Raw genomic sequence first — 13,451 nt, 5'->3', positions numbered from 1 at the left:
TCCTTCCCGACCAGGAGACTAAACAATCCTCCAGCCGTAATTATATCCTCCTCCTCACAAATCTCCACTTCTACACAAATAATAAACAATCTCTTTCCTAGAAATGTGTCGTAGGTATATAAATATCTGCCACCAATTAAACTAAATTCCTACAGAATGCAGGTAAGTATGTCAACCCTACAAAAATATGGTACGAAGGATACACTGTTAAAAATCTGGTCTTCGTGCTGGTATTGATTTGGTAATAATTTCCTACCGGATTGATAATAAATTGTTCCTGAGTGGTAAATTTTTCATTATCACAACATTACTGAACTATAATTCCCGCTAATACTACTTCCGGTAGAGTCACATGTACTCCGGTGGATAATGATTTAATATCAGTTTTCTAAGAGTGTATAAACTTAGAATTTCAAGGGTCATTAAATTGCTAAACATGGCGTAAAAATTGAGAAAAATTCCTACTTCGGGTGGGAGGGGCTTATCAATATGGCAGGGATATGCACCGTTATCCAATTTTGTACATATGTAGGTAACTTAACTCTGTCCCCTGTGTCTCCTTGCTTATGAAACAGATCCGTCCGTCCACAATGTGTCGACACAAATGACGCCACGCCACGCCACATAATGACGCGTCACACTACACAAAAGAGGCCATCACAAAGGAGTGAAAGTCCATTAAGATGAGTACGAACGTCGTGAGTTGATTAACGCGTATAATATTCGTCACATCATAACTACATATGCCACTCATCTCTTACTTTCTCCTGATCAAAGCCAAGGTTGCGTAGATTTAACCCAACTTTCTTTTTTACTTTTCGCCTTCCTTCATGATACATATGCATTTAACGTAACGTAACGTAACCTCGCCCTTGAAAGGAGTTTATCTATGTGTACTTTCTGCGTTGCAAATAATAATGCGAAATCCTGATCCTTATTGTGAAGCAAACAATAACAGAATAGAGAACAGAACACGGGTTTGTCCAGAGGGACGACTTTCTCCGGGATAAAGGTGCATTTATCTGTACCTCACTCACTCACTTAGGATCAGTGGCCGCGCAAAGGGGAAAGGACACGGGGGGACAATGTCCCCATGGTTGTTCGATCTACCCATATTATATAAAACCATTCCTACAATGCCTACAATGTTAATCCCCCCTATGTCCCCGCACAGCCTCCGCGGCCACTGGTTAGGACCATGTAGGTGCATTTATCTGTACCTCACTCAGCACCAGTGGCCGCGGAATCATCAGTCCCAGTCCCCACGGTTATTCAATATCCCCATCTTACATAAACCCCTATCCTACAATGTTTCTGCTCCCCCCCCAATATCCCCACGCACCCCTTCCGCGGCCCCTGCCCAGGCCCATGTCCCCTCTGAGAGAGAGCGAGAGAGGTATTTAATGGAAGGGATTAAGTGACATGACATGGGAACCGTCAACCTTGATCAGACATCACTTATTCATTCATCACCAGTTTACAGGCTATTTTCAGCCCCAACAAATATCTACAAAATGTCCAAGGACACGTAACCTACATGCGACCCTACGTGCATCTCAAGTAGGCCGTAAATTTCCGAAAAGTAAGGTGTATGTGCTTACAATTACTTTCTCTCCCTGGTGGAAATCTTAATTGTCACAATTACTACGGACGAGAATGATCTCTGATTAGTGACGAGGAGCAAAGTGCAAGCAATAAAATCCAATTTATTTCCTCCCAGACGACCAGACCAGACCACAATCAACTAATTCTCTCATCGACTAGGACAAGAACAAGAAACAGGGAGGAGGACGATAGCAATCTCAAGTTTAAGGTTTTATCCAGTCTTTTTCTCCAGCTCCAGCAATAAATCCAACCGCATCACCAACTGAATACCACGAAACCAATAAGTATCCACAACTGGTGGCACACAATCAATCAAAATTGGAGGACCCTTCCCTTTCAGGGGTGGCGGAAGAGGGGGGACATTGTCACCCAAGAAATTAAGAAAAATTCTATATTCCCAATCATACCTGTTCACTTTCATTCATGTGACTGTTATGAGAGAGAACGATAGTGAATGAAAATGAATTTCCTGTCATTTAAATGAAAATGAGTGAAAGATTCAGTCATTTCAGATGAATGACTTGAATGAAAGGATTTTTCACTCTTTTCATTTTGCACCATATGCTTAATACATGGAGCGAAGTTAGAAATGAAGTCAGATGAAGTGAAATGAAATGAATTTGAAAGAAAATGATTGAATGTATATTAATATACCCATCTTCCTCCTATCTCACAAAGCTAATGTCCCGCCAACTTCCGCCGCCACTGTTCCCTTTTCAGGGAAAGGCGACGCAGGTATGTATGAATTCCTTGGTCTCTAATTAATGTCGCTGGTGGATAGGATTGGATAAACATGGTAATTCTGCATCATCAAATAGAACTAAATGCACGACCAACCAGCAGCTTTCTCCTTTCGCTTTCCCTGATATAATTTATTTACGGGGATGATTCTCTCCAGCTTGGCATTCCGTCCGAGAAGAGAATTTCTATTCTTAGAAGGAAACAGAATCGTCACAAGTTTTGACAAGTATCAAATAATCAGAGGGCGGCTAGGTATTTACGAAAAGGAGCTGAAATGTGTATTTAATATTTAGGAAAAATCGCAAACATATTTACAAAATATGTAAGAACAAAAGAAGAATACATACAAATAAGAATTTTCACAAATTTTGTAACATTTTTAAATATTAATTCTCTGGATTTTTTGTCTTTAAACACAAAATTCCGTCTCACATCGTTCAAATATTTACGAAGTGTATGTATTTTTGAAAAAAATATCTAAAAGATTTATTGCGAATTTATTGCTTATGTCTGAAAACCTGGAAATATATTCCGACATGTGAAACAATTTTGAAATTTTAGTGATCTCTGCGAGTTCGGAAACACACCCACAAACCTTGACGGTCAGTCGTCATCAAACTTGAAAAACTTGAAAATAAATACATCCATATCCGCCCTCTGGTCCTAATAAATCTCCCTGGGAAAAAATTTTTGTCACGATTTCACAACCCTTACTGGCTGCCCTCCCTGGTCAGCAGATAACCTGCCAAAAATACCCGAGATCAGATCCCGGCCAATTCTGTGGACGAAACGGAACCTGCCCTAAAAATAGCTGATGCAAGCATTTAATTCAACGGGCAAAACCATCCCCATGAAATTTAATGACACTCTCGAAACGCAATTATTTTCGGACAAGGACAATTACACGATGACACGATGATCTCCCCGAACGGTCGTTGCATCTTTTATGCGGCCAAATTGCGAACAAAAAATCCATTAAGTGGGAACAATCATTACTGTAAAAACAATTCAATTACTCCCCAAATGCCGATCTCCTCTCGACAGTTCTATTTCCGTCGCAGAGAGAGATCTGCTGACTTTTCCCGCTTTAAATAATTCGGGCAGGATTTTAAAGGTCGGTCGGTCCGTAGCTGAATCGATTTCTTCTACGTCCGTCCGTCCTTCTCCCGCCAATTTAGGGGAAAGTATGACTGACAGAAAGATACACTCAGAAAGATACACTAACAATGCGATGGTGTGAAGTGTAACTCTCCGATTTGGTTGAAATTTCGAAATTATGTGGTCCATGTCAATACAACCAACGTTTCTTTTGGCAGTTTGTGCGATGGGCAAAATTTGTCAAAATATTTTAGGTCAAAGTTGAAAAACAGGCGATTTTTACCAGGTGGAGAAAGCAAACTCAACTTCCATTCTCTTCCCGTGCTAAAAATTGCACATTTTCAACTTTAACCTCAAATATTTTGCCAAATTCCGACCATTGCACAAAATGCCCCAAGAAACGTTGGTTGTATTTATTTGGACTACTTAATTTCGAAATTTCAACCAAATCGGAGGGTTACACTTTACACCATCGCATTGTTAGATAAATTTCCAGTATCAATCAAATCATCAAATTAAACCTAAGTGAAGAAGACACAGAACTTCTATTTGTGCTCAATGTCACGCTTTCTCCAGTTATTTTTAGATTGGTCCTGCTCAGCATTTCACTTGGAGGATTTTCATGGATTTTCCGGGTGACGAGATATCTACCCAATGTGCGGTCGAGTTGGTAAATTTGTGGATGAAATCGGGACCCAAACATGCAATCTAATTAAACAAATATCAATCAGCCAGATTATGCATGCTAATCAGGTCCTGGTCTAAATCCGTGCTGGCTGGCTGTCTTTTACACCGATACGCATTCTCATAAATAGCCGACAGACAAATTAGTTTAGACTAGACAACGAGATCCATATTTACAATAATTAGTACCCTAATTCAGCCAAATATAGGAATAAGAACCGTTAAATCCTCTCAAACCGAACTAAATATATGGAACTATTTGAGGCCGACATTTTACGTAACTTTGGACTTGTCAGTCAATCCGGGTACTCTAAAAAATTCGGTGAAATGAGAGTTTGATAAAACCGATTCGGTGGTAGTTTTCTTCGTGATAAATTGCCACCGAGCTAGTGGTGAGTGTTTCCACGTGGTTGTTTCCACGTGGTGATTCCGCTTTTAAAATATTATCACCATCCGGTCATGTAAGGTCACAGATACTCCTCAGTCGGTAATAATTCAGTAGTAAAATTTCTTAGAGTGTGTATGTAAGAAGAATCCACCTTTCAGACAATGCAATTTCCCCCGTCCGACTTCCGATAAGGTTAGAGCATTACATAAAAATGCTTTCTTTCATAAGTCAAGTCCACTATTAATAGAATCCTCTCCACTAAATAAGTGAGCATTATCCGACATCCTGATCTTCTCCTCGAGGACACGGCCAGCCAGCCATGCATCGCAGCGTAGCCATAACTCGGTCCTTCAAGGACACATCACTAACACCGGAGACAAAACTATGTCGTCCACTTTCACTCCACGCGTACGACGACAAATTACCTTCATTACAGACGTATAAACAAAAAATGGGATGATACAAAATCTCAGACGGTGTCTCTCTCTCCTCATTAGCGAAAGCAATAAGGATTTTTCTACTACACTAATTTCCACCAGGAAAAGGGCAGTATTCCTTTGGGTGAAAGTATCCGGTGTTTTTTAAGCTATTATGACCTGTATGAAATGCAAGGCGCAAGAAACGACGCCCCGGCGCTAATTTCATACGCGCTAAATTTCTTGTGCCTGCATTTCTCGCTTTTCAATGCAAAAAAAATTAGCAAAAAGACCCGTATCAATCTCATCCTGCCCCATAAATTACTAAATTTCTTGTTTTCTAATGAAACAAATGTAACACACTTGAAAAAATCTAAACACTGCACTCAAAATAAGGTAGTAATGAATCATTACCATGCGGAATCACTATGTGGCTCTACCACGTCGGTTACGATTTGTCGTAGAAATGGTAATAATAAGTTCAGGGAAATTCAAATTTAATACATAATGGTATTCACTTCCTTAACATTTGGTAATGAATTTGTATTTCCCTGAACTTATTATTACCATTTTTACGACAAATCGTAACCAACGTGGTAGAGCCACATAGTGATTCCGCATGGTAATGATTCATTACTACCTTATTTTGAGTGTGCAAAAACCGAAACACTGCAAAAACTCAGTATGGTTTTCAACTCTGCAAATTATAAAACGCGTTGACGTATGAATGTATCATAGGTGGTACGTTACGTATGAATTTATTTATGTTTAGGGCATATCAACTCATACCGACATTCGTATGAATACGTAAGTCATCAGACAATGACAATCTGCGTAGGTACGTATTTACGTCTGGAAAATTTGTTTGCCAGCTAATTCCTCTGTCTGTTTAGTCTAATCGCCTCGAGTGAAAGCTCGGGCGTCATCAATTTTTAATTTTACAGCAGCCGCCAACAACCTCCACCTTTCAATTATTTCCACTCCAGATGGACCTCAAATCTATTTTGATTTCGGGGCTGTATTGCATGATATATTTAATTCCGTTGCGACCAGGAGCCGCGGAAGGTGAAGGGGGGACATGGGGGGACGTTAACAAGATTGGAGGATGGGGGAAGGAGAAATGTGTATAAAATGGGGGCAGATGATGAAGGAATAGCTTGAATAATGGTGGGGACGCTGTTGCACGGTTACGAGCCTAGTGTAGGCGAAGGCGATCAGTGGCCGCGGAAGGTGTGGGGACATGTGGGGACATTGTAGAATAAGGGAAAGAAAGGTTTATTTATATAACATGGTTAGATGATCCCGAAAAACCGTGGGGGCATAGGGACAATATCCCCACGCTTCCGCGGCCACTGGTTCTGAGTGACTAAGGTACAGATAAACGCACCCACATGGTCCTTATCAGTGGCCGCGGAAGCCGTGGGGACATGGGGGGACGTTAACATTGAAGAATAAGGAAGGGCGGGGTTTGTATAAGATGGGCAGATGATGACGGGGACATTCGGATAACCGTGTAACTTTGTCCCCACGCTTCCGCGGCGACTGGTTAGCACATACGTAAATCCAGAATTGCGACGTATGAAGCTGCTGCCAATTGGAAAAGTCTTTGTAGTTAATTAATAAACGAGTGATCAAAGGAAGGCACACAATATTTGGCTCGACTTTCACCAAGATTACGTACGCCGCCTCAACGAAGGGATACTGAAATCCGGTGGTTGAAAATTCGCCGTGATTAGGATGTAATCACCACGGGTAAAATTTTGAGGTATGGAAATAGGCTTAAATTTTCTAATCAGTGTGGTGGAGACACAAATAGTAAGCATTATTTCCGGTGGTTCTTCATATGAGGGAATGTATTACCGTGTTTTTCTCGAAATTTTTGTTAAGAACTTTCAAAATTTGGAAAAAAGGAATCGCGTTTAAACTACAAGATTCCAAGAGCTAAATTTTAATTTAGAGTTTTAATTTCTAAAATTTTCGATTTCTCACATTTCCCAAATTTTTCTTTACTCGTCCGTACATTATTGTATTGTAATGCAACATTAATTGCTTATATTTCTGGTCTTGGGAAACATAGGGAAATTAGACATAGATTAGTAAAATTTTCCGAAATTATTGTTACACGAATTGCTTACAATAAAAAACGTAACTTTCTCGTAACATGCTACAATAAATTTGGGATATTTTGGGACATCCAATTTTCCAAAATTTTTATTATACAAAAAATATATTTATAAAAATCTTTAAGACCACTAATACCATCCGATAAAAAAATTCCAATTTCCTAAAATTTCGAATACGTATTTTACTACTTCTCATTCAACTTTCTCATAACACATAATCATGCAAAACCTTAAGGTACCACAAGAGGTTGAATATTTCAATTTTTTCTGGACTTAGCAACATGATTTTTTAGAGAAAATGAGTCAAGACATGAAGTACGGCTCCGCATAACAACAAGGGCATTGGGGCATTTTTAAGAGCTCCCCGAGATGGAGGGGATGGACTTTAAGGTCATAATGGTTGTTATTTGGAATCATTATATATTTCTGCAGGGTGTATAATCGGTTTGTGGGCTCATTTGTGTCTGGTAAAGAGATGTGAACCATTTTTGTCCTCAGAAACATAAAATAATATGGAGGGGCAAGTATAGAAATGCTATTTCGAAAAGTATGGAAGACAATATGGAAATGAGACCCATTATGCTCCCCAAGTAAAACTATTTCGCACGATGTGGGAGTCGTCCCACATTTGTGCTCCGTATGGTTTTGACGCTAGGACGTTTTAAAAAAAATTCATCATGGTCGACTATTTTGGATATAAATACGTAAGTATAAGTAACAGCAGAAGGGGACATTTACCAAAATTTAGAGTAGTAATTTTTTTACAAAATTTGTATTTGAACCAAATTTCTACCTACTATAATTTCTGAGAAAATTACAATCAAACTGAGTGGTATAATTCCTTGCCAACTCTCTTGTGGTACCTTAATTTCTTATGTTCAAATCCAAATTGAAAATTTGTTTCACAATACAAAAAAAAGTATTCTTCTCCATCTGCTTTCACGAAGCAGCGGACATACGAAAAATAATTATTTACTAAAAGCTTTCTCCTAAAACATTGAGAAAATATTCCTAAATTTCCTAAAATATCTTCCTCCTCGTCACCTTTCTCGTAACATTAATCAAGTAATAAACCTTAGTTTTTTATGTTCCAATCTGAAATGAAAATTAGTTTCGCAACGCAAAAAAAATTGCAAAAAAAAACTGAACAAGAAAGAAAGTAAATATTCCTAAATTTCCAAAAATATATTTCTCCTCGTCACCTTTCTTCTATCAAATAATCAAAATAATTAACCCTAATTTCGTATTATGTTCCCAGTATTCCCGACCAAAATGAAAATTAGTTTCGCAACGCAAAAAAAAACTTGCAAAAAAACTGGACAAGAAAGAAAGCAAATATTCCTAAATTTCCAGAAATATCTATTTCTCCTCGTCACCTTTCTTTCACCAAATAATCAAGTAATTAACCCTAATTTCTTATTATGTTCCCAGAATTCCCGACCAAAATGAAAATTAGTTTCGCAACGCAAAAAAACTTGCAAAAAAAGAACTGAACAAGAAAGAAAGAAGTATTCTTCTCCATCTACTGCTTTCATGAAACCGTATTTGTGCGGAAAAATAATCATGTTTACAAGAAGCATGGTGCATACAGGGTAGCCTTCACCTTGGTCTTTTCTTCGACTTATTTGATTTATTACTTTCCTCCAAATTGACTGGACACGAGGAGTGTCCGTCGTTGTCGGCCCCGTAATAAATGAAAACACGAAAATAACAAAGTCGAAAACACAAATTATTTCTTCCTTCCCTGCTTTCTCCCTGCGTGTGTACATAAAAAAACAGCCACCACGACCAGTGACCGCGGAAGCCGTGGGGACATTAAAATTGTAGGATAGGGTAAGGATGGGTTTATTTATGTAACATGGGCGGATGATGAGGACATCAAATAACTATGGGGACATTGTCCCTCTGTCCCCACCATACCTGTTCACCTTCATTCATTTGACTGATTATGATAGTGAGTGATAGTGAGTGAAAATGAATTTCCTGTGATTTGAACGAAAATGAATGAAAGATTCCATCATTTCAGATGAATGACTGTGAATGAAGGATTTCTCACTCATTTCATTTTTCACCCTATGCTTAATACATGGGGCGAAGTAAGAAATGAAGTCAGATGAAATGAAGTGAAATGAATTTGAACCAAAATGACTAAATGTGAATGAAAATCTTCCGTCAGAAAGAGGGATGAGTGACTTTTGAATGAATACTAAATTTTTGAACAGGTATGGTCCCCACCTACCCTTCCGCGGCCACTGATCACCACCACTTTCTATTATTTGGTGTTGATGAAGATGAAAAGTTTCATTGTCGTCGTTCGTCCTTTACCTGTGCTCCCCGTTAAGTCGATATGCCTCAATTATTAATGGTTCTTTCGTTCAGCCTAATGTGCATGTATGTATACTGCATTTCCCTCTTAAAGTAAGGAGACAACCAGACCAGGGGCTCAGGAAAAAAAATTCGGGGACATTTATACCTCACATCTCATGAAGTTAATACCGATAAAATCTATAATTATTAGAAGGATATTTTAAATACTTGTGCCGTACACTCAAAATAAGGTAGTAATGAATCATTACCATGCGGAATGACTATGTGGCTCTACCACGTCGGTTACGATTTGTCGTAGAAATGGTAATAATAATTTCAGGGAAATTCAAATTCATTACCAAATGTTAAGGAAGTGAATACCATTATGTATTAAATTTGAATTTCCCTGAACTTATTATTACCATTTCTACGACAAATCGTAACCGCCGTGGTAGAGCCACATAGTCATTCCGCATGGTAATGATTCATTACTACCGTATTTTGAGTGTATTTTTTTTTAAAATACGTTACATCCAACTGGCGTCCAACTTTAACGGCCTAATGAAAAGCATTTCCCTCTTAAACTTATGAAGACGATCAGACCAGGGACGGAGGAAATGGTGGGCAGGAAAAAGATTGGGGGACAGTTGTAACTTTTTCTGCATAAAGTCTAACCAATTTTGGTCAGAAACTGCTATCTGTTAAATAATTTGTTGAAATTAATTTTTGTCTAAACATACACTAACTGGCGTCCAACTTTAACATAATGAACTGATGTAAATACGTAGGGTTGGAGGGTTGCCCACGCCCTGGGCATTTAGGCATTTATGGCATAGGGCATTTGCCCTATTTGCCCGGCATTTAAATCAATGCCCCCATAAGCTCAAGGTTATAATAAATGCCTAGGGCATTTATGCCCTCGGCAAATGCCCAAAATTCCGGGAATTTATTTTCATGCCCACGACATTTCTTTCTTATTTAAGGAGGCGACCATGCAGGGACACTGGAAAAAAAATTGGGGGACATTTCTAAATATTTTACATCCCAAGTTAATACCTGCTAAAAAATGTCGTCAAATAGTACCGAAATAACTTAATATACAATTAATCTTTTAAATACTTGTGTCGTATTTTTTTCTAAAAATATACCAACTGGCGTCCAACTTTGGGGTAATATACTGCATTTCCATCTTACTTAAGAAGACCCCTATGCAGGGCCAGAGGACAAAAATTGGGGGACATTTATAAATAAATGTATCATCTGAAATCCAGAAATTTTGCTAATATAACTCGATTATCTATTAAATAATCGTGCATTTTGGTTTTCTTGAAAAATACACAAATTGGTGTCAAATATGTTCTATAAACATACAGGAAAAATTAATTCGCCTCGATATGTGCAATTTTTTTAGCTGAAATTATCCCTCTAAAAAGGTAAGTTATGGCAAAATGCAAAATGCAAAATGCAAAATGCAAAATGGATGTTTGACTTTTATTGAATGTAAGTAAATTATGCTATATTTTAGAATGAAAGAAATAAATTTATTCTTAATATCTTTTAAACGATTTACATTATTTTTTTCCTAAAAATGCACAAACTGGCGTCAAACTGTTGTTCCCGTGCGATTAATTCACCTCGATTTATGCAGGTTTTTGTTCAACTTGAAATTATCAGTTTAAAAAAATAACAAATACGTAACGCACTCATAATTGAGGTCTCCCGGCGTATGCTATTCGATTTTGAATAAATTAGTGTCAATCTAGAACAAATTTAATTGGTATGACATTTGCGAAAGACATGATCTCCAAATGGGCACGTTTGGCAGAGATATTTGCATCCGAAAAGGAGAAAACGTGCCGAAGTCGATAAATTTTTACACTTTCTAAATTTTTTGCGCGTTTTCTCTTCTTCGGATGCAAATATCTCGGCCAAACGTACCCATTGGAAGATCGCGTCTTTTGCAAATTTCATACTAATTAAATTTGTCATCTATTAACACTAATTTGCTCAAAATCCGAGAGCGTACACTGGGAGACTTCCATTCTCGTCAGATTTCGGTAAAATTACGATATTTACAAACCTTTCTACAAATTAAAGAGATTCTCAAAATCTCTAGTGCAACTTCTTGCCGTAAAAAATGTCCCCCGTAAAATTTGCGCGGCCTGTGTTGTGCCATATTCCAGTCAAAAGTTTCATATTTGTTTGTCTCCTCCAATCCCTATTTTATTCATCCGTCTGGTTTAATTACGTTTAATTTACCCAGTTCGGTCCGTCTCCTTCGCCTCGGATTAAGTAGTACACGAGCCGTTGGAGATTTATGATTAATCACTTTTTTCCGGTGCGTGATATAACGAGGCAATGTCGTCACACCCGCCGCACCAACAACCAAACCACGTTAACTAATATGCTTAATATCCCATCAGGGGATTGCTAAGCCATTTGATTGCGTATGCACCTTAGCCACGGCAATATTTAACATTCCCATTCAACTCAGCATTATGTAAATACGCGTTGTGTAATAATTCTAATTTATAGAAGAAATTGTGAATGAAATCAATTCGCAAGTTAGATTTTTGGCAAGTTTTTTAGCGATTTTTGTAAGTTCAAAATTTGTACTTCTCCAAAATATCTGAAGAATATTCTTCATGAAAGATAAGAATTGCGACTGCAAATCTTTTTCAATTCAGAATTTTTGCAATCCAAAATCCAGTTTGTTTTTAAGCTACAAAATTATTAAAAATTTGATTTTTCTCACTAAAAAAATTATATAAATTCTCAAAGATATGTGTATCTTAAGCATATTCTTCGCATTAAATTAAAAATTATGAGTACAATTCAGAATTTCATTCAAAATTTAGTTTTTTAAAAAATTAATTTGTCCAAATATAATTCAGTTTGTTTTTAAATTACCAAATTTCCAGAAATTGTCCTCTACGCTCTTCCGATCTAAATATTCTCCACAAAAAATAATATTTTTTTCGAAACGTGTCTAAACGTCGTTGAACTGTGAGTATTTTTTTAAAATACGATATTCAGTATTCGTCTTCTATTTAACAAAAATTTGACTTTTATGGTACAATCTTTCAAATAAAATTGACCTTAAATTATTTTTGGCAAAATTTGTGCATAAAAAATGGCATTTAAAAAAATTTGACTTTTACGGTTACATTGTTGTACTAAAATTTAATTTAATTTTTATGAAAGTTTAGCATAAAACTGGCAATTTAAAAAATTTGATTTTTACGATTAAATTGTTGTACTAAAATTTAATTTAGTTTTTATGAAAATTTTTGCATAAAAAATGGCATTACTAACAAAATTTTACTTTTACGGTAAAATCGCTCTAATAAAATTTGGCCTATTTTTGCACAAAAAAATGGATTTTTTCTGCTTACCTGGCGCCTCCTCTTGTCCAAAGTAGAGGAACCCGAAGGCCCCGACGCGATACTGCGGGACGACGACGATGACGTTGTTTTCGGCGGCCAGAATGTCGGCGTTGTAAATGTCCAAGGTGGCCGTTCCGGAGACGTAGCCTCCCCCATAAATCCAGACCAGGATGGGCATCTTCCGCTTGTTCGGGTCCCCGTGTTTTTTGGCGGGATGCTTAGGCGCCCAGATGTTCATGTACAAGCAGTTTTCGGAAATGTTGGTGTTTGGGGTCCAGGTGACCTCGCCGCGGAAGCCGGGAAAGGCCACGAACACTTCTTGGTAGCAGGTGTCAGGTTGGTGAATCGCGTTCAGGGTCCCGTTCCAGGGCTCGATTGGGACAGGCTGACAGAGGCAGAAATTGGAACAATTTAGAAATTAATTTTTACCGTATTTCTCACTTTTCGAATCAAAGTTTCTAATATTTTTTTTAAATGTCAAAATTTTTGCAGATATTTGCAAATATTTTGGCTAATTTATTGAATTAGAGGCTGGAATTTTTTGTATTATTTACGTTATCACTGAAAATATAAACATTTTAGTGAAAAAAAACACGAATATTCTGAGATTAATATTTTGACGTGAATGATGTTTTTTGACATTTTGACATTTTTTAAATTTTTGTTAATTTCGACGGATGAAAACATTAGTATAAAAAAAATT

At 37.4% G+C, this 13,451-nt stretch overlaps 1 protein-coding gene across 2 annotated transcripts in view; it reads right to left on the bottom strand.

The window, feature by feature from the left end:
- Positions 1 to 13,451, bottom strand: part of LOC110856024 (acetylcholinesterase) — a 52,296-nt gene that overhangs the window by 24,058 nt on the left and 14,787 nt on the right. For both annotated transcript variants that reach the window (XM_035856617.1, XM_022104465.2), the window contains exon 3: positions 12,758 to 13,133. In XM_035856617.1, coding sequence (XP_035712510.1) covers positions 12,758 to 13,133 — 376 coding nt within the window. The remainder of the gene's footprint in view (positions 1 to 12,757; positions 13,134 to 13,451) is intronic.

The sequence above is a fragment of the Folsomia candida genome, unplaced genomic scaffold, assembly GCF_002217175.1.
Source record: "Folsomia candida strain VU population unplaced genomic scaffold, ASM221717v1 Fcan01_Sc014, whole genome shotgun sequence".
NCBI classification, from domain to species: domain Eukaryota; kingdom Metazoa; phylum Arthropoda; class Collembola; order Entomobryomorpha; family Isotomidae; genus Folsomia; species Folsomia candida.
This window is presented reverse-complemented; position numbering and strand designations above follow the sequence as displayed.